This window comes from Colletes gigas, unplaced genomic scaffold (assembly GCF_013123115.1).
Source record: "Colletes gigas isolate AHSC1104 unplaced genomic scaffold, ASM1312311v1 Colletes_gigas_Sc00009, whole genome shotgun sequence".
NCBI classification, from domain to species: Eukaryota; Metazoa; Arthropoda; class Insecta; order Hymenoptera; family Colletidae; genus Colletes; species Colletes gigas.
Genome location: NW_025106638.1, coordinates 6,357,097 through 6,380,758, shown reverse-complemented (window position 1 = coordinate 6,380,758; position 23,662 = coordinate 6,357,097). Strand labels below are relative to the sequence as shown.

Below are 23,662 nucleotides of genomic sequence, written 5' to 3'. Positions count from 1 at the left end.
GTGGTCAGTTATTTTTAAAAACACTACAGTGCATAAAATGATTACCGATTATATTCAGATTATTCGTGGTATAAGCATATACACACGCAGTCATGTATTAGGACTCGTATGTATCGTTTCACTATCCCGTACATTTTAAAAACGCTTATCTGTACCATGTGTTGTTCAAAACTATAACTGATATCAGTTTTCATTTTGCGAGCATATATAGGACACGTGTGATTTCCAGTGAACGTGAAAATAAATGTGAACGGATAACATTAATTTTTATACATATATTTTATTTTATATATTTAACAGACTGTAAAACCCTTAAATCGTAAGGATTAAGAAACGTTCGAACAATAAATGTCTTTTATTTCGGAAATATGGATCATTTATAGCAATACGAACTGCGTTGTTTATACAATTGTCTTATAATCCTATTCTTATTAATATTGTTAATTTAAGAAACGTAGAAATGAAAATGCTCGTTTAAATAATAGATTTATTAATCAGTGCATCATAAATTTTTACTTGTAATTCAATTTGATTATCTTCTAATGGACCATAAAGGATCTAGCTGACTTAGGGGATCGATCGTTCCTTCTTTACCTTTTTCTTGAATCGACGTTGAAGTCGAGTGTCCCGTACCGCTATTCGTAGAAGTCTTCTGTCGACCTAGGAGCATAAAATCATTATATTGTGGGTAATATAAAAAACGTTCATTTGAAAACTATAGATATTTTGAAATTTATTCATTTACGAAAAAATAAATATCTTGATAGATTCTTATTTTACAGGGGAAAAGGAGTGGTCGAAAACGTTATAAACATATTATTTGCGAGAACTATGATGAATTTAATTATTATATTTGTACCTTGTTCGGTATCAGGATGTTGGGCGCTAATGCCAAGACTCTGAAGAAAATCATCGGAAGGATGCATTTTTCTCGATGTCTTATCTTTGTTTCCTTTGAATCCTTCGAAGTTCTCAAACGTGGAGCGAGTAGATGATAAAATACCACCTAATATTTGAAAAGGGCAAGTTAATCACCTAACATTGTATTATAAGAAAATTGTATAGGTTAATTGGACATTTAAAATCAGTCACCCGAATAACTTGTTTACTTTTGAACAATAGAAAGAAATACTTTCGAACAAATCTTGCTTGGTTCCAAGGATATGATTAAGCATATTATACAATACATAATACTTACGTTTCATTAAAATATCTTGAGCATGATATAAGACAAGCTGATACGCGAATAACAAGGACTCCTTATTTACAACTTGTTTACGGCACTTTAGGAGACCCTTGAATACAAGAGGTACATCAACTATTCCACATCCAGCACGAATATGACATACTGTTGCTGCTGCTGCTAAGAATAAACTACTCAATGCTCCACCGTCTACGCAGTGTACAACTATTGGTTTCGAGCAACGCCTCAATGCTTGCTCGGTCATTACATCCGTCGAAAACGTAAGTAATGCACCAGGGCTACTCGGAAATCCGCTGGAAAGGGTAAAACATATAAACGATGAAGTACGAGACAGTTTACGTTAGCATTATTAGCTTTAAAGACTTACTTAAAAGGCCATGTAAGAAATTGCATATGCACGACAGTCTTTTCTGATTCTTTTTTATTATTATATACAGACATAACTCTCTGGACGTACGACACGTGATTCGTTCTCTTCTTCAATGAAATTCTGAAGCTACCAATATTTAAAATGTCTTCTTCGTTTATAGGCCAATATATCTCACCGTTCAACTAAAAGAAATAGAAAACGTTTAATTGCAAAAGATCTTGGCTTTTGAATTTATTGTACGTGTAAAATGTGTATTCACTTGCGAATCGGATGCCAAACACGCGATTATTTCGCTTTCTTGTTCCCAAATCATTATCCAAAACACTTCCGTTTTGTCTGGCAATGGTGATTGAGTAATGATAAACGACGTTGGTATCCACTGTGTAATTTCCATTATATGAGAAGCGTTAATATAATTTGGAACATCCGTTGAAGATATCTGCACCCTCGTTGTATCATACGGAATACATTCAGTCACTCTGTTCTCCGAGGAATGTGCCAATGCTACCGTACAGGATTGTTTTCCACTTTCCCTTTCCTGTAATTAAATCAGACGTTTGAATAATGTCATAGAAACTAGTACCATTTATATTAAAGAAATAATATGAACAGTCTTACTTCAAACTCTTGAACTTCCTTCCATTTTATGTCAAGGTTAGTCGCTCCGCTTAACGTTTTAATGAGTAAACTATCTACAAATTTTTCATATTTTTCGACCTCGCTAATGAACTTCTGTAAAGCTGCTGGATCACCTAAAGGATCTTTCTTTGGTTGTACATCATTATACCACGTATCCCATACAATTTGCAAATGTTCATTTTCTACTTTATCTTCGGCAGTAGTAGACTGAACGCTTGCTTTCTCGTTTTCATTCTCCTTTTCTGTATTGTCTTCGTCGGTAGCGTCTTTCGTCTCAGGTTCCTCTTGAGTTTGAGTTTTATTCAGAGGGCGTACTTCCGGTACCAACGGCGCATGATTTATGGTAATGTCGAGATCAGAAAGCAAGTCCACGTTGGACTTCTCCGACGACTTTGAGGTTGATTTCATAGGGTTCGCGCTGGTTGTTGTATTCGTTCCATTGTTAACAGCTTGCATGTACGTTTGATTATAATTTGTATAGTTTTCAGATTTGCTAGTTAACGCTAACAGGGGATAAAATGTAATTAACGTAAAAATGTGTTTGAAATTCTATAGTATTATGACACTTACGTTGGTTTTGCATTTGAAGACCATACGGTGTAGTGTAATAAATATCGGACGAGCATTGAGGTTGAAACGGTTGTTCTGAATACTGAGAAGACGGAGTTTGACTGACCATGGAATTATTACTAGCATTTGTGTATCTTGCGTTACTTTCTTGCTGCTGGTAACCGTTACTAACGTCGGTACATGTTTCTGACGTTGAATCGGGAACTTGTTGCGATATCTGAACAGGTTGTGACGTTTGAAGATTGCTAGAATTTTGTTCGTAACACTGAGTAGTAGAATTATAAGCGTATTCTATTTGACCGTTGTAAGGTTCCGCTGCTGTGTTTGCTATTTGATTTCCTTGCATGTAATTATATCCCTGGTCGTAGGCTTGAGAGTAACCGGCGTATCCGGAATAATGTGGTTGTTGTTGATATTGATACACTTGCGAATAATTCTGCGTAGTCGATGACTTTGCGTGACTTTGAATTATTTCTGCGATAGTAGGACAGTTCGTGTACGTGTACGTGTTACACGCATCCACGGGCATCATGGTCTGTGGATATGTGCCACTGGCACCGTGCTGCAAACTGTGGTAAGTACTAGGGTAGCTTAAAGAAGCATCGTTAATGGCTACTTGCGATCCATACGGATACGTTTTATCCGTGTAAATTTGTTGGCTCTGTTCCGTACAATTTTGCTGCGGATATTGGACGATATTGGAGTTTTGTAAATTCGACGAATACGAGGTGGACATTTCATTTCCTGGAACAGTCAAGGAAATAGTAGAATGAACAGATTGAGGAACGGTTGCATTTACATATTGTGTTGGTATATACGGCGTGGATGCAGCAGGATTAGTCGATCCGGATATATTTTGAGCCGATGCGGTTTGCTGCGCATGCGGATCAGACGGATTATAATATAATCTGCCACCATAATTTTGAGAGCCTGGAACCTCGTTATGGCTAATTTGAGGAACAACGTAATTATGCATCTGAGAATTATCCATAGGCAGTATGTGCTGCTGGCTGATAACAGTTTGAAGAGATTCTTGAGGGACATGTTTTTGTTGAGATTCGGGCACGTACGCTTGTCCTTCTTGATCCACGGTGGTATAAAGATGCGGTTGCGCGTCGATTACTTTGTTGACTGTACTCGATGTGGATATGGACGACTGTGCTACTGGAATTTGAGGCGGCACCTCTCGAACTTCCGTTTTAACGACACTACCAGTTTTCTCCAAATTAGTTGGATACTGCTGTTGTGCAATATTGTATCCAGTATAATTTATCGAAGGCTGATAAGTGTCATACGCGTTGGAAGGAAGATTGTACTGTAGTTGAGCATTGGTAGAGTACGCGTGTTGTCCATCCATGGCTCCAGAGTATTGTCCATTCGATACAAAAGTATTTACCGGATATTGTACCGCAGTGTTCGTCATAGTCGTTGTCGTGCCGGTAACGGGCATTTGCTGATAAGTACTTAGAGTATCCGAGTTACTTATTTGCATATAATTCTGACCTAAAGCAATGTTTACAGCAGCATTTTCGTTATACGTAGACGTGTCGTAGGAATATGGCAAATTCGTCTTGTAATCTGTGTAAGTCGTAGGATAATATTGTTGCATAGGTTTTGCAGACGATATTGTATCCGGCATTGAAATTCCGCCAGAAAGAATTGGTGCATTATTTTTATCCACCGTATCGTTTAAATACGATTTGGCGGTTGCATCCGCTTGAAGTGATCTACCTTGTCCTTTATATAAATTATAATATTGATTTTGAACATTCTCTAGCCTGTTATTCAAATAATCTTTCAATTTAAGACCACTGCCAGATCTGCTACGGCTTTGATCGTAAGTGGCGGACGTCATCGTATCGACTTTATCTTGAGAACTTTTATTATCCTGCGCGAGTATGTGCTCGCGTTCCTCTTCTTGCACCTTGCAGGTGCTCTTAACTCTTTGAAGTAGCTTCGAAATGTTTATTTCTAATTTTCTATAAAATTCCAGACCTTTGCTAGACTTGGCTGATAAATCTTCGTAGGCATCGTAAGACGCAATCAGAGAGGTAATAGTGTGTTCTCTGCGCTTCAATATTTCCTCGACTCCTTTCCGCACATTGGCAGTTTGAGCGTACGCATCTGTCAAAGCTGCTAAAATATTGTCTTGCGCAGCGAGATTTTGCTCGATCAAGTTTACCTGCAATATTGTTACATATATAATACATTATAAACGAAATTAAACTTAATATTGATGTCGTGTAAATACAACTACTGACCACTGTTTGATGTTTGCTAAGTTGATCAGCAAATAAGCGATCCAAGGGCCCAGAGTCGGATGTGGCGGTAACTAATAAGCGTGTTAGATCATCTTGAGCGATCGAATCTCTCAATTTTCCGTGTAATTCATTTCTTTGTCTACGCATTTCGTCTACTTTATTTAAAATACGTTTCAATTCTTTCGTATGCATTCGTTCTAATTCAATAGCACTGTGTGATTTTTCGCTGTTTTGTTCTATGGAAAATAAGATTTCACACGTAAAAAAAAGTATATATTAGAGTATTGTTTATAATATGTTACATTTAGTAATAAATTCGTTCAAGTTTACTTTTAGTCTTAAGGGTGTTATTTCCCATATTTAATCTTTAGACATACCTGAAAGATATGCACTCGGTGAAGGTACATATGCAATTAACTCGGCCAGCGGTTGGGCGAGTACTTTTAAATTTTTTACATGCATTGTTATTGCTTTATGCAAAGCGTGATTACTTTCCGATGCCTTGTTGTGTGCTTCTTCGTACTTCTTAGCTTCTCTGGTTAAATCAGTCGCTACTATCGACGGCGGTCGTTTTCCAACTGTATCCTGATATTGTTTCTCTCTATGAAAAGTAAACAAATAGTGATTATATTAACGGTTAATGATAAAAGTGGTGAAATACGTTTCTGATTAATTAGATTGTAACTTCATTTCTTCGTCGAGAAGAAGTTTCTTAATTTCCTTTAAGATTTTTTCAACATCTTGACTGGTGTCGGACAATTTCCCCATTATATCCACCAAATCTTGAATTATGTGTTGTTTTGCGTTTAGAGCTGCACATCTTTCGACCAATTCATCGGGAAGGGGTAAACGTTCCCATTCTGTGGTTTGAACATCAGGGTCCCATAAACTCATATGTTCGAGTTTTAAGGACGCCAAGTAGGTATTTAATTGTTGATCTTTTTCCTCAATTTTACCACCGACGGAACGTAATATTTTTGCTTTTTCTTCCGAGTACAAAGAACTTGCTTCGTGTACTTTCATTGGAACTAATCTGTATCAAATATGAAAACACAAATTTTTAAACAAATGTTATAGCATATATACTACAAATAAACATACTTTGTTAATATAAATTAGTCGAAAATATAAATGGAACAGTAAAATGTAGTTTTAAAGAATAAACTATATCTATTCAGACTGTACACGATATAATATTTGTTTCCAATATGACAAGCGAAATATATATTTATGCAAATGATAAATTCAGACTGTCTCTTATCGTAAATTGCTTTAAAATAATACAGTATGTACCTGGCAAATATATCAGGACCTGAGACTTCAGGATCATTTATACTAAACGATATTCCTTTAACTAAGGATGCTCCCTTTACCGTAGGAAGTGTTTCCTTTTCAGGTACTTCCTCGTGATATATAAATTCGTTTTCATTTTTGGCAGCTTTGCGTTTCCCTTCTATCACATCGTTCGTAAACGTAAGTGCTTCTTCAACAATTGTTTTCTCATCGGCTGCACCCGTTATACCTATCGCTCCTTTTGCGTTAGCATAAATTAACTGTGCCTCGTTTAGAGAAGCCAATGCAACGTTATAAAATGCTACTCTTTCACCCATTTTTCTTTGTTCTTCGGCAGCCAAGCCTTGATACAAATGAGTGACTGCTAAGTGGTAAGCTTTTTTGAATTTCACATATCGTTTCCAACTCTGAAAAATAAATGTAAACAATAATTAAAATTATTGCTATTAGTAAAAATGAGCTATATGCTTGAACGAACGAACAATTTTAAAACATACCTTATATATTTTAGTACCGACTGTATCCGATATGGTTCCATCCTCGCTTCCACCTTGTTCAAGCGTAGTTAATGCCAGAGTAAAATAATCCACTATCTGTCTTGCGACTTTTGCTGCATGATACATATATCTTGTAGAATGATACACAAGAGCAGACAATTAAAGCCACAGAGGTGTAATACAACTATACAATTTGCAATTCTTTTATACATACCTACGATTGTGGGTTTGCGGTTGTCAAGCATGCTCTTTTCTAATATACATTCTTGTGCTTGGGCTAAACACAACTGATGCATAAATGTCATTAATTCTGGTGCTAAATCAACACCGGATGGCTGTGGGTAATTGCTTTTTAAATGTTCAAATGCCCATGCTGCGCACTGAAAATGAGCACAAGCCATTCTCATACCATCGGCCGATGTTCTCTCTGTACGTGCTCCCAAATGAGTATGCATTGCACCAATGTTATATAAGATAGAAATTATTTCAAAAGGAATACTTGCCAGTGAGCAAACCATATTTGCATATGTATCTCTCCTATTTAAATTAAATGTATTGATTTCTAAAATATTTAAACAATTTTACTTTAACCCATTAATTGTTTTACCATGTAAATGTGATTGCTGCTGTGCCATCTTTTTCCATGGGGAATCTGCTTTGAAGAAAATGCAATTGACAATAGTATTTTTTTAATAATAAACAGCCAGCCATATCAATGGGTGGTCGAACAGCCATTGCCCGTAAACTTTCCAATTGATATATTTCGTTTGCGTACGATTCTGCATCTTCGTTGTAAAAATCACGTATGTACTAAAAAAAAAAGAGGCAGAGTAAAGATGTTTAGAATTTTCGTTAAGTTAATTGGCAGATCAAGACAAGGTGGATGGCTCGTACAATTTGATCACGTAAATTCGACGCTCGAAATACTAATTCAACATTTTACATAATAATAAAGAGAATTAAATATGAATATAACAATTGTTAATATACTACGGCTACTTCGCAATATCAATTATATCGTACCTGCTTTAGCTTTGGTCCAAACGTAGTTGGTTCTGGACTAACTTTCAACTGAAAATATATCATCGGCAACCTCGGTACTGCTTCCATCGTAAGATATTTTTTGAACAGTTATCGTTTCGAGGTTTTTAAAAACTGTCAGTTGATTACCTGTCAAACTCGTAGAAAATGAATTTGTGCACAGAACATAGCTGTCGTCATCACGTATACTCTTGATGGACGATTGAGCCGCCTTTGGGCAAATATTCATGTGCATACGATGTAAACGCAAACAATATGTAATTTTCGTTCAATAGAAAGATAGAGTAAATATAGACAACATCAAGGTCATCAAGTGACTTCGTCAAAACTGGGTAAAAGATAGTACCCAGAATACACATAGACATAGAATCGTAATTTTTTAAATCAATGAAAAACAGAAGCACTTTCTAAATAGAAGTAGCTTGATGTAATAAACAATATTTGATCAAAATAAATAGAAACATTTTTGTTTTATTCATATTAAATTTGTATAGAGTAACTGTATATGTATAGTCACAACGGACCAATGAATGTTGAGCTGATCTGTTTATATCAACTCATTTTTCATTTTAAACCGAAGTAATTGCTTCATCTATTAAATCTACTTTGTCTACTTGGATTCGTATGTTATTCGTACAATATTTTATAACCATTTTCATCATTAATTGCAGTTAGAAATTGATGAAGGTCGACTGGAAAAACAGGAATAGAAAAATCGCCCTTTGTAAACTTGCCAAATAGAAATGTATGCCACAAACACATATGCATTGCTTCTGCATACATACGCTGTTGAATTAGCCTCAACATTTTACAGAAAGAGAATTTGGTCAATGGACGGTACGTGATGCGATAAATTCATCGCTCGAACGCATCTTGTTTGTTTCTTCGTGGATCAAAGGTCGAAATATGTATGTACGAATGTGAATTAAATCGAATATTAAGAAGGAAGTTAATTATATTTTTCAAATTTTATTTATTCAAACATGATTCACGTGCGAGACGTGAAATTTTCGTGGCCATAGCGAATATTTGTATTTCATTTTCCGTTCGTTGGTAATTATGCGCGGAGAACTGTTAATTGAAAGTGAATATATTTATTCGTAACATGTCAGGAAACAGGCTTGACATGGATATTGATAATCAAAGTGAAGATGGAGAAATAAAGAAAAGCCCGTCGAAGGATATGGATGATTTTAGGTAACGAATAATACGATGCGAGATTTTAACTTCTAAACATAACCTTCAAGATATATAGCTAAGATATAATGTGGCTTTTTTTATTCAAACTTTGAATTTAGAACTTTCTGTTAACGATTCTACGATCCTGTTCTATCTGTTTACTAGTTTGTCTATTGCTCGATTAAAAACGTTATTTTTGTTTCCGTATTAAAGAAAATAATTCACATGCAATGTGTCGTTTTTAAAAGTGTTTTTATTTATTAGTTTCACGTATCGCGTGCTTAAACATTAGTTGTTTTGAGAAAAGTATACTTAAAGTTTTTCAGAGGAGGATGGCGGGGATACTGCCGATTCTCTGGATATAAAACCACCACAGGCTATTGTTCGACATCATAAGTCTAACTCGTCAAGAAGAAGAGACAAGCATAGCGATAGGAGGGACCGTAGGGAAGAAAAGGAACGAAAATCTCGGCATCATGATCGAGGGGAAGACAGACACAGGGACAAGCACAGACACCGTAGGCATGGCATTGACCTTTTAGAAAGATCAGAGCGTTCTGAAGGTTCCAAAAGGGATAGAGAAAGAATGGAAAGACTAGAAAGAATAGAAACTCATAGGGATAAGGAATCTAGACACGATAGAAAAGAGAGGACCACTGGTGATCGTGTTTTAGAGGATTTAAGAGAAAGGTATAATAAATTCTATGTATTTGAAACAGCATTGTACCTTTTTTTTGCATTTGTAGCATCTCTATTGTTGTATTACATTATTTCTTTATACAAATAATATATTTTTTCAATATGATCAGTTACGAAATCACAGTGTTTGGTTTAATCCTTTGCGGACAGGTGTCTAGTTTTACCAACATAGTTTCGCTATAATTGATAATATAACATTTGATAAACTATACTTGTTATCAGACCGTTTGATTTACAGATTATTGGATAAGAGAAGAGAGAGACGGGAAGATTCGCGGGACATTCGTGATTACAAAGCGGATACTCGCAGAGAAATCCGTATGGAGGATCCACGCGAGGCCCGTGAGCGCAGAGAGAGAATGGAAGATCTACGAGAGCGTCGCGAGTTTCGTGCTATCGTAGACGATATGAGAGAACGTCGTGAAATTCGTATTGATGATCATAGGCACATAAGATCGATGGAAGAACAATATTCTGAAACGGAGCTCATTGAACGACCCGAGAGAAGCGAGAAGCGTCATAAAAGATCGCATAAGCACGATCGACTACGCGATAGGGACAGAGAGAAAGCCGAACGAGAAAAAGAACACAGAGAGAAACAATTGCGCGAAGCGATGGAACTTGTTACCGAGGAAGCCGATGAAATGGAGATTAACGAAATACCGATTCAGCCAAAGGATCCAAAGGAAATGACTGAGCAAGAACTCAGGAAAGAAAGATTATTAGAAGCTGATAGAGAGATGGCCAGGAGGAAGGAAGTCTCTAGATTGGAATTAGAAGCACGTCGAATGAAAAGAGGAGAGAAACGACCTTTAAGTCCCGAGAACAATCAAGATCCGTCCGTCGTAGAACTGTCGGACGAAAGTCCAAGTCCTGTTCACTCGGACGAAGTTCGTTCGAAATCCGTGGAGTAAGTTTTTATTATGTTAACGTTGGAAACACATATACAATAATTTATTGATGTTTGGTGTACAGGTCCCGGCGTTCATCCGACGGTCAGAGAAGTATACGTGAAAGATCTTCAGATAGACATTCTTCTGATTCGTCTGAATCCAGCAGCGAGGATGATGATGAATCTAACGATTCGAACAAAGGATCTAATGCCGATTCCAACGATGGTTCTGATTACAATAATCCGAGCCCTTTGTCCGTTGATCGGTTAGCTAAGTCTGATCATTCCGACGGGGACTCACCCGGACACGTTGATTCAAATGGCGCGACCAAGACCGTAGAGGAAGAAGAAAAGAAAGAGGAAGTGCCCGAATTACCTCCATATCTGCCAGCAATTCAAGGTAAATAAAGAAACTTCTTGTCACGTTATGTCATCATATTGTACAACGAACATTTTATCTTATCAAGAAGTTATTTTTTCTTTTCTTGCTCCTGTAACTATAAAAAATAATGTTATACAGCATTTATACGTTTATTGATTATATCAAACAGAAAAAAAAACAGAATTTGTTAAGTTATTTATTACAACGTTTCGATCATCAAGTAGCATAATAAAGACGAATGTAGTGTCGATAATGAAACAATGGAAAATTGTAGTACTTTATTTTATCGCAGGTTGTAGAAGCGTAGAGGAATTTCAATGCTTGAATCGTATCGAGGAAGGTACATACGGTGTCGTGTACAGGGCGCGTGACAAACGCACAGACGAAATTGTTGCTCTGAAGCGATTAAAGATGGAAAAAGAGAAGGAAGGATTTCCGATCACCAGTCTCCGTGAAATAAATACTCTGTTAAAGGCGCAACATCCGAACATCGTTACTGTCCGTGAAATAGTCGTCGGTAGCAATATGGATAAAATATTTATTGTAATGGATTATGTAGAGCATGATCTGAAATCGTTGATGGAAACAATGAAGCAGAAAAAGCAAGTTTTCATACCAGGTAAACGATCGTTGGTTAGCGATGAGAATGATACCGAATCAGTGCTATGAAACAGGATACATGATTAAATATTATTTTTCTAGGAGAAGTCAAGTGTCTTATGCAACAATTATTACGAGCGGTGGCGCATTTACACGATAATTGGATACTTCATCGTGATTTGAAAACGTCGAATTTGTTGCTAAGTCACCGAGGCATCTTGAAGGTTGGTGATTTTGGTTTAGCGCGAGAATACGGTTCTCCTTTGAGACAGTATACTCCGATTGTTGTAACACTTTGGTACAGAGCTCCTGAATTGCTATTGAGCGGAAAAGAATATAGTACTCCTGTTGATATGTGGTCCGTGGGGTGAGTAAAGTAACATTTGAACAATCAATGGCATTTCATTTATCTACTATTGGGAAACGAGATGTTGAGATACTATCTACAAACTAAATGACGCGAAGGACGAGGGGAATCGGTTGCCTGCTCTACCTAATTCCTTCTTCTTTTCAGGTTGTTGGTTATCTCAATTGTGACTTTTATCGATTTACTCCTGTGCATAGTCTCTCAATGTTTTATCTCCCAACAGTGTATCAGTGTTAGTTAATGAAATGTTGCTTTTTTCAGATGCATTTTTGCGGAATTACTAAGAATGGAAGCATTGTTTCCAGGTAAATCTGAGATTGATCAGTTAAATAGGATATTTAAGGAACTAGGTACGCCGAATGATCGAATATGGCCAGGATATAGTAAATTACCAATGGTGCAGAAAATTCCGTTTGCTCATTACCCCGTAAACAATTTGAGGCAGCGTTTCAGCCTATCTCTGTCGGATTTGGGCATCGAGCTGTTAAACAAGTATGTTTCTTTCTATGAACGTCGATTTGTTCAAAACTAAACATTAGTGAATATCATTTATTTTATGTTCTTTCTGAAAAACATTTACAGATTCCTTACATATGATCCTCAACAACGAGTAACATCAGAAGACGCCTTGAAACATGGCTATTTCACGGAAGCACCCTTGCCAATCGATCCTCAGATGTTTCCCACGTGGCCAGCCAAATCTGAGCTCGGTGTTAGGACAGCAAACGCTTCTCCTAAACCACCAAGCGGTGGTAAAGAGTACAAACAATTGGGAGATGGCGATGATGCTGATTTAAGTAATTCTGGCTTTCACATGGGCCTCACAGAAGGTGGAAGGCAGCCGCCTGTCGGCGGCGGTTTTCACTTAAAGTTTTAAATGGTTACAACACATTTTGCGAGTGAATCGAATCCACGAGTGACTGCGCTTTTCTACGAGAAATAAACTTTGTACATATATTTCGAAATATTTTATGTTTCACATTTCGATTGTAATATTAAACTAATATGAAACACGAAATCAAAAGACGTAAATTTTAATTTGAAACGATTAATGACGGGCAGGTACGATATATATCGATGTACGATATATCGATTAACCCTTTGCTCGATAATATTTAATTCTATACACTACTTATACTTTACATACTATATACAGGTTGTTAAATGTTTGGTCGTGGCTAGCATTGGTGAATTATACACCCTGGGATCGATGGAGACCTGTCAAGAAAAGTTGCAGGAAAATTGGCCATGATCTTGATAGTCAAGCGAGGAAGCTTTGTGAGAAACTATAATTGGATCTTTTTATCTACCAAATCGTCTAATCAGTTCTCACTATCTTAGGTGTTTGCATTCACACTTATTACAACGAATTGCGATGTATATTATACCACGTGAGGAATGACATATTTATTTTATGCACGATGGTACAGTATCACATTTAGGTAGATCGATTCCACAACTCTTAAATATTATTATATGTTCGGTTATGAACAAATTGGACATCTGTATTATATTTATGTTCTTCGTGATCACTTAGCTTAAATCCGTTGGATTCTTTTTATGGGGTGCTGTGAAAAAACACGTATGTAGATCTGGGCAGGAAATACGAAGCGGGCAACAGAAAATCTGTATAAACGAAATTTTCCACCGCTTATGAAATCTTCCAAACCTTTATCAACGTATTCGGAACAATACAGAAGGCAGATTCGGGCGCGTTCACGTTTTCTCAGTATTATACGTTATAGCACAGACGATTCCAGTACTAGCCGCGCCGAACGAGAAACAGTAAAATCGAACTCTCACAGTTTTATTGCCTTTTGTTCAGCATGGTTCGTAGTAAAGGTTATGGGCACCAATCAAGTATTCATTTCAAAAGTATTGATGTCGAAAATTAATACCATAAAAATGATGTATATAATTGATACATAATGATACTTTTGTGTAAGTAACAAAATGGTTTGACGTTAAACAATGTCCCAGTATATACGAGTATCGATACGGAATTAGTCTCATCGTTAGAAACGATTGTACAATCGTTTAGCTAATTTCAGATCATCGATCTATAATTAAATCTTGTCTTTTCAGACATTGTCTCGTCGAAGAACGGAAGTATATTAGACTTCATTTTGTTTGAGTTATTCGTACAGTATCAAAAATTTGCAGGTATAAATGGATGGACGGTTAAAAAAATATGATCAACGATGTACTCTTCCACATTTATTCTATTTGACACGTTACAAGCTCGAAAGATTTGTTAAAGCGTACACGATAAATATAAAGTGTAGCTTCGTTGACATTGAATTTCAGGAATTACACACAATATTTAATATTTTTTACATGAGCTATATATAACATTGTATAATATTGTTTCCAACGGAGCTTATTCAGGATAATTCTCATTTTCCAGCGTTATTCATATTTTTTGGTAGACCCAGCAGCGAGTTTATCAGCTCGGAGTTGCGTTTAGGATGATAGAGGCGCGGTGGTAGCAGCAATAGTCTTGCAAGCTGTAAATCGCTATCCTGAAAGCAGAATGGTTACACATAACTTCGTGAAATTTTGTTCTGTGTATGTAAAGAATGTTTGAAACGAGATGTTAAAACTTAGACAATCAAACGGGGAAATATTTATTAGGTTAGGTTCTAAAACCTAATCCAATTCGTAAAAACTAATACTGTTTTGATAGTACTTCGACAATCAAATATCCAACCTAAACTAAATTACTACTAACCACTGATGTGTTTCTAAAACAAAAGAGAAGTGACTGGTTGCAAAGTTCACGCATGCACTGCCACTGATGCTGACGCTGCGTGCATGTATAGTCATAATTCAATACTACTATATCGACAGAATTTTTAAAATATCTCGGAAATTAAAGCCGAGAATTAAGTTTTAGTTTAACACTTTTGTTCCTTCCTAGACAAAATCCTGACCACGCTTTTGATTGATGAATTTATGTGTATGATTTTACCAGTCCTCTGCCGTACGGATAGATTAGGCTCAAGAGATTTCTGTCGGAGTCCTCGATCGACGCAAACGCCTCACATGCGATTCCCAATATCACAATCAGGATGATCATGCGTTTGGTTAGAGACATCTTTGTTTCTGAAAACGACATGCAGGTATATTAGACGAATCGTTGTAATAAACAGTCTACGACCGCTTAGGTGCGTAGGTATCATTTGCACCCCCGCCAGGAACGGTCCTGCAGACGAAGATGAACCAAACCTGTATCTTCTATATTTATATGTTCTATTTATATTCTGTTTATTAATATATTCTCTAATTCTATTTTATTTTATTTCAAATAGGAAACACCCCTCAAAAAAAAGGACCGAAACTTAATATTTTGCCAATTGTTCGCGAAAACTATTGGTAAGTTGGATTACCTGTTTATGTTCAACTGCCTGTTGATATTAGCGAAACGGGTATTGCAAATGCAACGTTTCTGTTCGAGATGTAAGCTCGATGTGCTCTGAGAGTCGCCAGTAGCTGATACTTTTATACCTGTTCATCGTGCACGTGGGGGTTGAAGTCTGCCCGCGACAGTCGAATCTGTAAACGACAGTCGTCTTCTTCGTGAAAATATGGAAGAAAATTGCCTCTTAATTTTTTGAAATTACGCAACTGCGAATCGTGTCGTAGACAGAGCCGCTTTTCCTGATGATTACCTGACCGATCGAATATTCGCGCAGTATTCTAAAACATCGGAAAGCTGGTCAAAATTAGAAACGCTAGAAGAACATTGAAAACATTCCCAAAAGTTGAGCCATGAATACAAAATGTTAATTACTTAAAAAGATTTTCCAAAAAGAGTATAAAAGCGAATAACAAATATGGCGGCTGTGATAATTGTGAAAAATTACTAATTAGTTACGTTATTTATATAAAAAAAAATTTTGGTTTAGCCGTATAAGCGAAATTTGTTTTGTATTCAACCGACACCTAAATGAAAATTATCGTGACCCACATGTGAGTCAGTAGACATCGTGTTAACGGATTTTCGGTTCTGTGTTGACACCATTTTAGGAACATTTGAATTTAACGGATCATTCTCCTTTCCTCCGATTAAACCGATAAATCGAGGCTTTAGCGTACTAATTTGTTCGCTTCCTTCGAACGAGCACAATTGTGATGGTTATGATTCTTGAACAGTTACTATAGTTAGGACTCAAGACCGTAGATTTTATATTATGTAATATTACTATAAACTAAGTAGTCTATGCTTTCTATTAAAACACAACAAGGAACTAAATCTGTATCGAACAAAAATAGTAGGAGTATAGGTAAATCTCAAATATAGATTTTTAATTTTAATACTGTCACTGCGTTGTATACCGGATATTATGCGTTTGCTTGTAAAAAAATTCTATGAATGTCTCGTTGGAATGCTTAAAATGTTTGGTCGATCGGAATAAGGCGAAACAAATAATAAGAATGTGATAAGATTTCTGTCGTTTCGTGCTGTTGATCAATGTGGTCCGATTAATATTCATAACGATCGCCATCGGTGTCGCTGCGGTTTATAGGACGGTTCTCTCGAGTTGCTCGAGTGTTAAATGTATCGAAAGTGCGGATCAAAGTCGCGTAAAGGGACCAGACGAAGAGTCCAGTGACCGTCGTTCGCGCGAACGCTTACGATTAGTAATAATCGTGAGCATGAAGCGCAATGCGTCCTTATCTGTCTTTACCGCCTCACAGCTCTCGAGTTAACGACGCGATAACGCGAGCGCAATTCAATTTATGCACGCTATTTACGTCCGCAGGAAGACACTGGCGGCTCTCGGATGGCCGAGTTTACGATTGTTTACAATGTGTATTACCTTTTGCTCGATAACGATACCTGGCGAGACTCTTCGTGTTCTCTAATCAGAGCCCGGACACTAAACGTCCCTTCTATCCATTTATCGATTACTATAGTGTTCACATTCGGTAACAGGTGTCGTAAACTTTAACACAGCAATTTCCAAATTTTGTTGGGGGAGCCATTCGCCTAAATAACAAAATTTCTCCATCCAAGATAAGGGATAGATTTGAAACAGAGGCGGGTCGAGACCTAATTTTTAATTTCTCGAAACACTCTCGAAGCTCTAAATTTAAATATAACAGGTGTCGTAAACTTTAACACAGCAATTTCCAAATTTTGTTGGGGGAGCCATTCGCCTAAATAAACAAATTTCTCCACCCAAGATAAACGCTAAATTTGAAACAGAGGTGGGTCGAGACCTAATTTTTAATTTCTCGAAACACTCTCGAAGCTCTAAATTTAAATATTGGGTCGAAGTTGAAAGTTTTCCCGCGTTTTTTATTTTAAATAAATTCGACCGTATTGATTTTACAAAAAATGATTTCCACGATCGGAAGTAGGAAAGGGATTACTTTTTTACCGGTCTCGGCCAGCTGTGTATCTGTTTTAAGAAATTTTTTGCTTCGTCATTCCCTTTAATTTTATAAAATGTTAAGCATATGTTTTCATGCAACTGAAGTTTAAATTTCTGAAACGACGCTGACGAACGATGTTCGGTATACGGTTTTTTTTATGTAATCGTTCGTTTTGTACAACTTGTGTATTTTCCGTTATATCGTGTAGCCGCGATGATACAGATAGAATCTACATTGCTAACAAACGTGATTCATTTCTTTGAACAGTGTATTTCTCGGAGACTGATGCGCGAGCGAGAGTGATGGACGATTTTCAGCGCGAGCCATCGCGGCATGTCGGCGTTGGATTTTCGAGAAAGTCACATTAATTCCGAGATACATGTGGCGTGGTACCGATCGCGACTGGTATACGTTTCCAATGACGATCTGTTTCTCATTCGGTCATCGTTAGATGTTACCGTGTTATTAACTCTTCGCGGACGATCGTTGCATATACGTGTCTGCGTGAACCTATGAACTCGCGCATGCGTCACTGGTTTACAAATTTGCTTATATAAATACTTATTAAAAAATGTTATTAACTGGTAAACTTAAAAAATCTTCTGGATTTTGCAGGTGTTATACCTTTTCACTGGAAAAGATATTATCTATTAAGGGAGTAACATAATAATTATTTATTAATGCAACGATTTATAGATTAATTTCAGGCTCGACGAAGATTGTAACACATCAAACGCTGTAGCGTTTGCAGACGATCTAATAGTCTACATCAGCGTTTCTGAAACCGCGGCGCACGGACCCCTGGGGGTCTGCGAACAAGTTAGTCGGGGTCCGTGAACTCTCAGTGGAATAAAAAAGATACTTGAAGACCACCGGGGAACAGAATGAGACTTGGTTGTTCGCTTCTGAAAGCGCACACCGAGAAAGGTATTTTTCTATTCTGAAATGAAATTTTGTTTTTGGAAATGAGGAAACTTTTAAAATCGCCAAGTTATTGTTTGGAGAATATTTTTCACATAGAATAAAGTAGACAAACAATGTTTACGCGTTACTACTGTCTAACGTTTACTATTTGAATTAAAAAAAAAGAACTAAAACTTCTCAATTGAGTAAAATTTTGTAATCGTTAGCGACACTGTCTACCAGGAATACGGTTCCAATAATTAAGGGAATTGTATTTATTCATGAAACGCCCACTAGGAGATGAAGAGCGATATATGGCGAAGATAGGTCCCGATACAGGGACCAATGAGGGAGTGGAAGAAAGAGCAGGGAAGAAATAAAAGAAGCACGCGTTGGGCGGAGGACGAGAGGGAGGGAGCTTAGAGTGTCCACGAACGATAATCGAAATCTCGGTGTTCTGGGATGGGCGTGGGTCACTAACCAGGGACCAGAAAAGCGGTCCTCGAGACTGTTGTGTCCTTGATTCGCTCTTAAGACCCTTCGAATTCGAAACCCGTGTCGCGTCGATCATGTTACAGATCGATTTTATCAACACCCGGGTACTTTCTTCCATGTAAACGTCCCACGAATCTTGTCGCTCGTCGGTCGTGCTACCGCAAATTGATCCCCAAGGTGTCCGCGTAAAGTATAGGGGTTTCCAATAAGAGCTATAGAACTTTGAATTGGAATAAAATGAAAACTGATGCATCCTTTTCTATCTCCAAGAGAAGATAAGTTATTCAGGTAGTCTGTTTTAGGCACCCCGTCTTCTTTATGCACAAGAAACTGCTCGACCCTAACGATCTTGACCTTTTAGACTTTTTTTTTAGATAGAACCCTACAGCTTTGAGTAGATTAGTTAATGCAGCTTTTCAATCTTCACAATAATTGTTAAAACAAGTGTATGTATGGCAAAACATGCGAACGCGAGCAAACACGAGCGAACTCGAGAAGACGCGCTTTTTCTATCTCTGAGCTACCGTGTTTACGGTTTACATGTATCAGTTCAAATATTGTCCTCGTGCGAATCAGTTGCGGCATACCGAATACAATACGTTTCATAAAGCCGTTACAAATAATACAATGTGGTTTCATTCTTTGATATCCACCTATCCACTGCATATAAGTCTCAACAATAATGTTCTAAAATACAATTTTTAATTGCCTCGTCTATTATACAGGGTGTCTCACCCGATTTTGACATCTTGATTTTCTCGCTATTGTTACTCGTAACAAAAAATGTTTCAGCGGAGTCTTGAATGGTATCGAGTGGAGCATATTCTGATGTTACTAGTTTTTTCGTGAGTGGACGCGTAAAGGTCATATAAAGGTCAACTTTGTTTTTTTAAATGGAATGAGGTATTTTTTAATACATCAATCGATTCAGCTGTACAATCGTTATAAAAAAGTACTAACTATGTAACGTCGAAAAATTAGTAGTTCAGGAGATATTTCAATTTAAATAATTCTAAAGCACCATTACTGTTGTACTAAGACGTTAGCGTTTATTTACAGGAATGGTTCAACGTAACGACCATTTACATCACGGCATTTTTTAAATCGATCAAATAATGACTGGTTTACGTTGTTTTTGCTAGTCTAACGTTGGTAAACAGAGCTAACGTCTTAGCGCGGTAGTAATGACGCTACAGGACGCAGATACACGTCATCGTTTGGGGCTCTAAATTTTCAGCAAAAACATTGTTCCGACACTGAGACCTTTCGCATAATGTTTTTAAGGCTTCAAACTATTATTTAAGCCAAAAAAAAAAAATCGAATTTTTCAATATTCTAGAGTTACCAGACCCCTTAAGAATTTAAATAATTTAAATTGAAATATCTCCTGAACTACTAATTTTTCGACGTTACATTGTTAGTACTTTTTTATAACGATTGTCCAGCTGAATCGATCGATGTATTAAAAAATAACCCATTCCATTTAAAAAAACAAAGTTGACCTTTATATGACCTTTACGCGTCCACTCACGAAAAAAACTAATAACATCAGAATATGTTCCACTCGATACCATTCAAGCCTCCGCTGAAACATTTTTTGTTACGAGTAACAATAGCGAGAAAATCAAGATGTAAAAATCGGGTGAGACACCCTGTATATATTTACTTTTTACTTTTGATTTAGATAATCCGCCCTACTGTACAACAATCTGTAACTTGTTAATTTATAGATGACGTAATTAAAACATACCTTGATTTCTGCGCTCAGGTATCGTGATTTCGATTGACGAATGGTACACGCGACTTTCCCAAGGATCCCGTGACTGTCCAAGGTGTTGACATAAATCAGCCGGCTCCTCTCTGGGCAGCATCCGAAATACAGCCACGAACCAGAGACGAATTTTGCCTCCAGAATTATCTATTGCCACCGTGTTAATAGCTTTCTCGTGTACGGACCCGTTTGTTAGATCTCAAACGATCTAAGATCTTTACGAGGAGATGCACTAATGGTTAATGGCTTGATTGGTTAGACGACACAGTGTCTAAACGGATTGGGTCAAGGAGTTTCGCGATGAATCGCAACGCGACGAGAAATATTAGGGTGACCCGGAATCGATTATCAGGATGTAAATTAAATTTCAATACTATGACACATAATTCTGTTATTTTTTAATAAACCTTTTTTTTAAAGGAGGAGGGTGCTTATTGAAAGGTTTGCCCCCAAATAATTGCAATTCCTTGCGACATCATGCTTGGTTTTTAAATACAAAAACTTACGGGCCATCCACGTTTTTATGACGTCGTAATTGCCGAATCATCCGCCGCCCATAATGCTCGTCATTCCACGGAAGAGGCGATAATCGGATGAAGGGAGGTCTTAATTACACGCTGGGCAAATTATAATTTTAATCTTTATTAAAGACCATACGAAATTCCTTGTTGCTTTGTAAGCGTGCTTTAATAACGTCTCACTAAATTGAAAAATGTATTTGTGATTTCATAGATAGGGAGCGGAGAGTCAATTTTCATCATGGTTCTCCTGAAGGCGTGACGAGCCACCCAGAAAAGACGAGACGGAAGCATCCGGGGACAGAATTTGTTCGTCGGCAGAATGTTTAACGCGGCTGGCCGGTATTCGAATTCGAGAACGCCAGCGGCACGATTAATTGCTCGTTCCCCGAATTATGTACTCCTAACAGGAGATCCAGTTCAGCCGGCGTCGTGGCCCGCGATAAAGAGGATTATTCACGTGGTCTTTGAAGTTCATTGGCATCGGGAAGTCAAATGTTTCGATACAGGTTGTATGAGTTCCCCGTATCTAGAACCAGTTAAATCGCTTTCATAACTAAACGGAATGTATAATTAAGTTTTTAATAGACGTCACGACTTGACACACGTGTGATAGACTATGCTGATGGGGAGTAAGATACGTTGGTCCTTTCGCCGACTCGCCATTGTAAGCTCCAAAATCTCCCGATCGTATTAAGACGTCCTACGAAAACTTGCCCAATTTTAGTCACTCTGCTGGTTATTAGAAGAAACAAATATTTTGTGGGATCAATATTTTATTTCTGTTTAAAGTTCTATCACTCTTATTGGAAATAAGATAATATACTTTGGGCTGCTCCCTCCCTTCTTGATCCGTGAAACGCCCTCTCAAGGGGGCCCCCCCTTCCCATTTTGGAAGACAGGCTCGTATGATAGCTGTCTTTTCTACTAATGGAATCAGCGAATCCTGATTCTTTTACCGTGTCCCAGCTTTTATAGCTTAAACGGTTTCTCGGGTTTTTTCTTGTCAAAGATTAAAATGCCTCTCGAGACTTTTCGCTTGATTTTCGCTTTTTGTTGTTTTCTTTTCCGGAGTGTAAACAGGTTGATAAATCGAGCGTTCGCAAGTTCAAGGCGAATCATCGTCGTTCCCTAAACTGTCTTGTTTTTAAGATTCCACGAGTTTTCTGGATATACCTGGCACCTCGATCTGTTCTTGAATTCTTTAGTGGGACGAGTTCTAAACTCCCTCCCTATTTTCTGCTCTTTTTCCCCGTCTTTGGCTGTAAATTTGCCAAGTTGGTTTGAAAACCAGATCGTGTTCGGCTGACTGTCTGCATCGGTGTTTGAATGAAGTTCTTTAAAAACTACAATAGAATGTCGATTATAGTAATACAACATGGAGCATAACCGAATCAACATTAGGAATTTTTTGGTAAATCGTTTAATACTTGCAGCAAAGTTTCAGCTTACGTAAGGTATTTTTATTATGAGTCTTCGTTTAAAAAAAACAAGATTGACCTTCAAGTAATATTTAAAAATTTCTTTCTTTTTATTCTGCTCTCCAAACAATGTAGTTTCGCGATATTAATAAATTACAATAATGGAAGAATCACCGAGGTCAGAAATAAACCTAAACTATTCTGTCTGTGTCTTCTTGACTATTCGTAAAAAAATGTTAATTCCGGAAAATTAATTTTTTTCAGAATGTTCTGTGAATAATATACTGATACACAATTGGCCAAGACAATGATACTTGAGATTGGAAGCGCATCCACGCAGCTAGTAAAAATAAATAAAAAAACGTAATTGCGGTTGTTCTGCGTTTCCGTCAAGGTGATCATACCCAGTTCACTGTATGACATGAAACGCAAAGCGGAGAAGCTACTTTGTAAACAGCGAATCCCAGGAACTGACTTTGAGTCCTACAGCATCCTAGTATTAACATTTTCATCCAAGCTTATTCCATCCTCGATTTTAATTTTATATTTGGTTATTACAATCTCTGACAATATGAATTATTTTTTAAAAACATAACGTGTGATTTTAATATTAAAACATTTGATTTCAATGAAATTTATATGTTATACTTTATCTTTACATATACTATACTATAGAATCTGTGTCTATTTTTAATACAAATATGTCATAATACTTTCACATACTTCGAAGTTAGCTTTGTTTAAAAATTACATTCACATTCAAAAGGAGACGATTATCTTACAATGGTAATGTTATTACTATTAACTTCCTTGTATCATTGAAGTCAAGGCATCGGTTAGAGGACGGAAGCTTCATAAAGAAACACATCACGTTATCCTAGGAACTCGTTGATGTGGTGCACGCCATCGTTTTGACCTCTGTACCAATCATTGCACATTGTTTATTTTTCAGGAACGTGGAAAGCAAAAATTCTCGAAGCCAGTATAAAAAAATATGACTTGGACAAAGTTTATGAAACGTCTTAAACAACAAAAGAGGTACACACGCTGCTAAGGAATGCACCCCTGGAAACCATGGGACTCTTGTATAAAACAATTTTTTTATTACACCGCATGATTTACAAGTTATTCAAGGTGAACACGCTATTTGCTTTACTCTGTACGTACGTAAATTTGGA

At 37.1% G+C, this 23,662-nt stretch overlaps 2 protein-coding genes across 5 annotated transcripts; one reads left to right on the top strand and one right to left on the bottom strand.

Moving 5' to 3' along the window:
* Positions 1-358: 358 nt before the first annotated feature.
* LOC122397178 (tyrosine-protein phosphatase non-receptor type 23-like) lies at positions 359-8,080 on the bottom strand. 2 transcript variants are annotated; one of them, XM_043396144.1, is made up of 15 exons: positions 7,858-8,080; positions 7,442-7,644; positions 7,049-7,371; positions 6,835-6,947; positions 6,338-6,744; positions 5,730-6,077; positions 5,422-5,645; positions 5,045-5,280; positions 2,784-4,965; positions 2,193-2,716; positions 1,834-2,112; positions 1,572-1,756; positions 1,199-1,497; positions 860-1,006; positions 359-660 (listed from the first exon to the last, which is right to left on the bottom strand). In XM_043396144.1, the coding sequence occupies exons 1-15, from the start codon at positions 7,942-7,944 to the stop codon at positions 533-535; spliced, it is 5,685 nt and encodes a 1,894-aa protein (XP_043252079.1). In that variant the 5' UTR covers positions 7,945-8,080; the 3' UTR covers positions 359-532. The 2 variants fall into 2 exon arrangements, with proteins under 2 accessions (XP_043252079.1, XP_043252080.1); XM_043396145.1 differs by lacking the exons at positions 7,442-7,644; positions 7,858-8,080 and having other exon boundaries at positions 6,835-6,964; positions 7,049-7,180.
* A 601-nt stretch (positions 8,081-8,681) lies between these two features.
* LOC122397162 (cyclin-dependent kinase 11B) lies at positions 8,682-13,005 on the top strand. Of its 3 annotated transcripts, XM_043396107.1 has the most exons (9): positions 8,693-8,783; positions 8,988-9,072; positions 9,373-9,744; positions 9,992-10,663; positions 10,729-11,045; positions 11,320-11,646; positions 11,730-11,994; positions 12,256-12,486; positions 12,577-13,005. In XM_043396107.1, the coding sequence occupies exons 2-9, from the start codon at positions 9,002-9,004 to the stop codon at positions 12,869-12,871; spliced, it is 2,550 nt and encodes an 849-aa protein (XP_043252042.1). In that variant the 5' UTR covers positions 8,693-8,783; positions 8,988-9,001; the 3' UTR covers positions 12,872-13,005. The 3 variants fall into 3 exon arrangements, with proteins under 3 accessions (XP_043252040.1, XP_043252042.1, XP_043252043.1); XM_043396105.1 differs by having other exon boundaries at positions 8,682-9,072; XM_043396108.1 differs by lacking the exon at positions 8,693-8,783 and having other exon boundaries at positions 8,983-9,072; positions 9,381-9,744.
* The last annotated feature ends 10,657 nt before the right edge of the window (positions 13,006-23,662 follow it).

Excerpts from the sequence above, each read along its gene's own strand:
- LOC122397162 (XM_043396105.1), top strand. The coding sequence starts at position 8,981 with ATGTCAGGAAACAGGCTTGACATGGATATTGATAATCAAAGTGAAGAT. Across the intron at positions 10,664-10,728 it reads GTTCGTTCGAAATCCGTGGA|GTCCCGGCGTTCATCCGACG; the intron begins GTAAGTTTTTAT and ends TTTGGTGTACAG. Across the intron at positions 11,046-11,319 it reads ATATCTGCCAGCAATTCAAG|GTTGTAGAAGCGTAGAGGAA; the intron begins GTAAATAAAGAA and ends ATTTTATCGCAG.
- LOC122397178 (XM_043396144.1), bottom strand. The coding sequence starts at position 7,944 with ATGGAAGCAGTACCGAGGTTGCCGATGATATATTTTCAGTTGAAAGTT. Across the intron at positions 4,966-5,044 it reads TTAGCAAACATCAAACAGTG|GTAAACTTGATCGAGCAAAA; the intron begins GTCAGTAGTTGT and ends ACAATATTGCAG. Across the intron at positions 661-859 it reads ACATCCTGATACCGAACAAG|GTCGACAGAAGACTTCTACG; the intron begins GTACAAATATAA and ends TTATGCTCCTAG.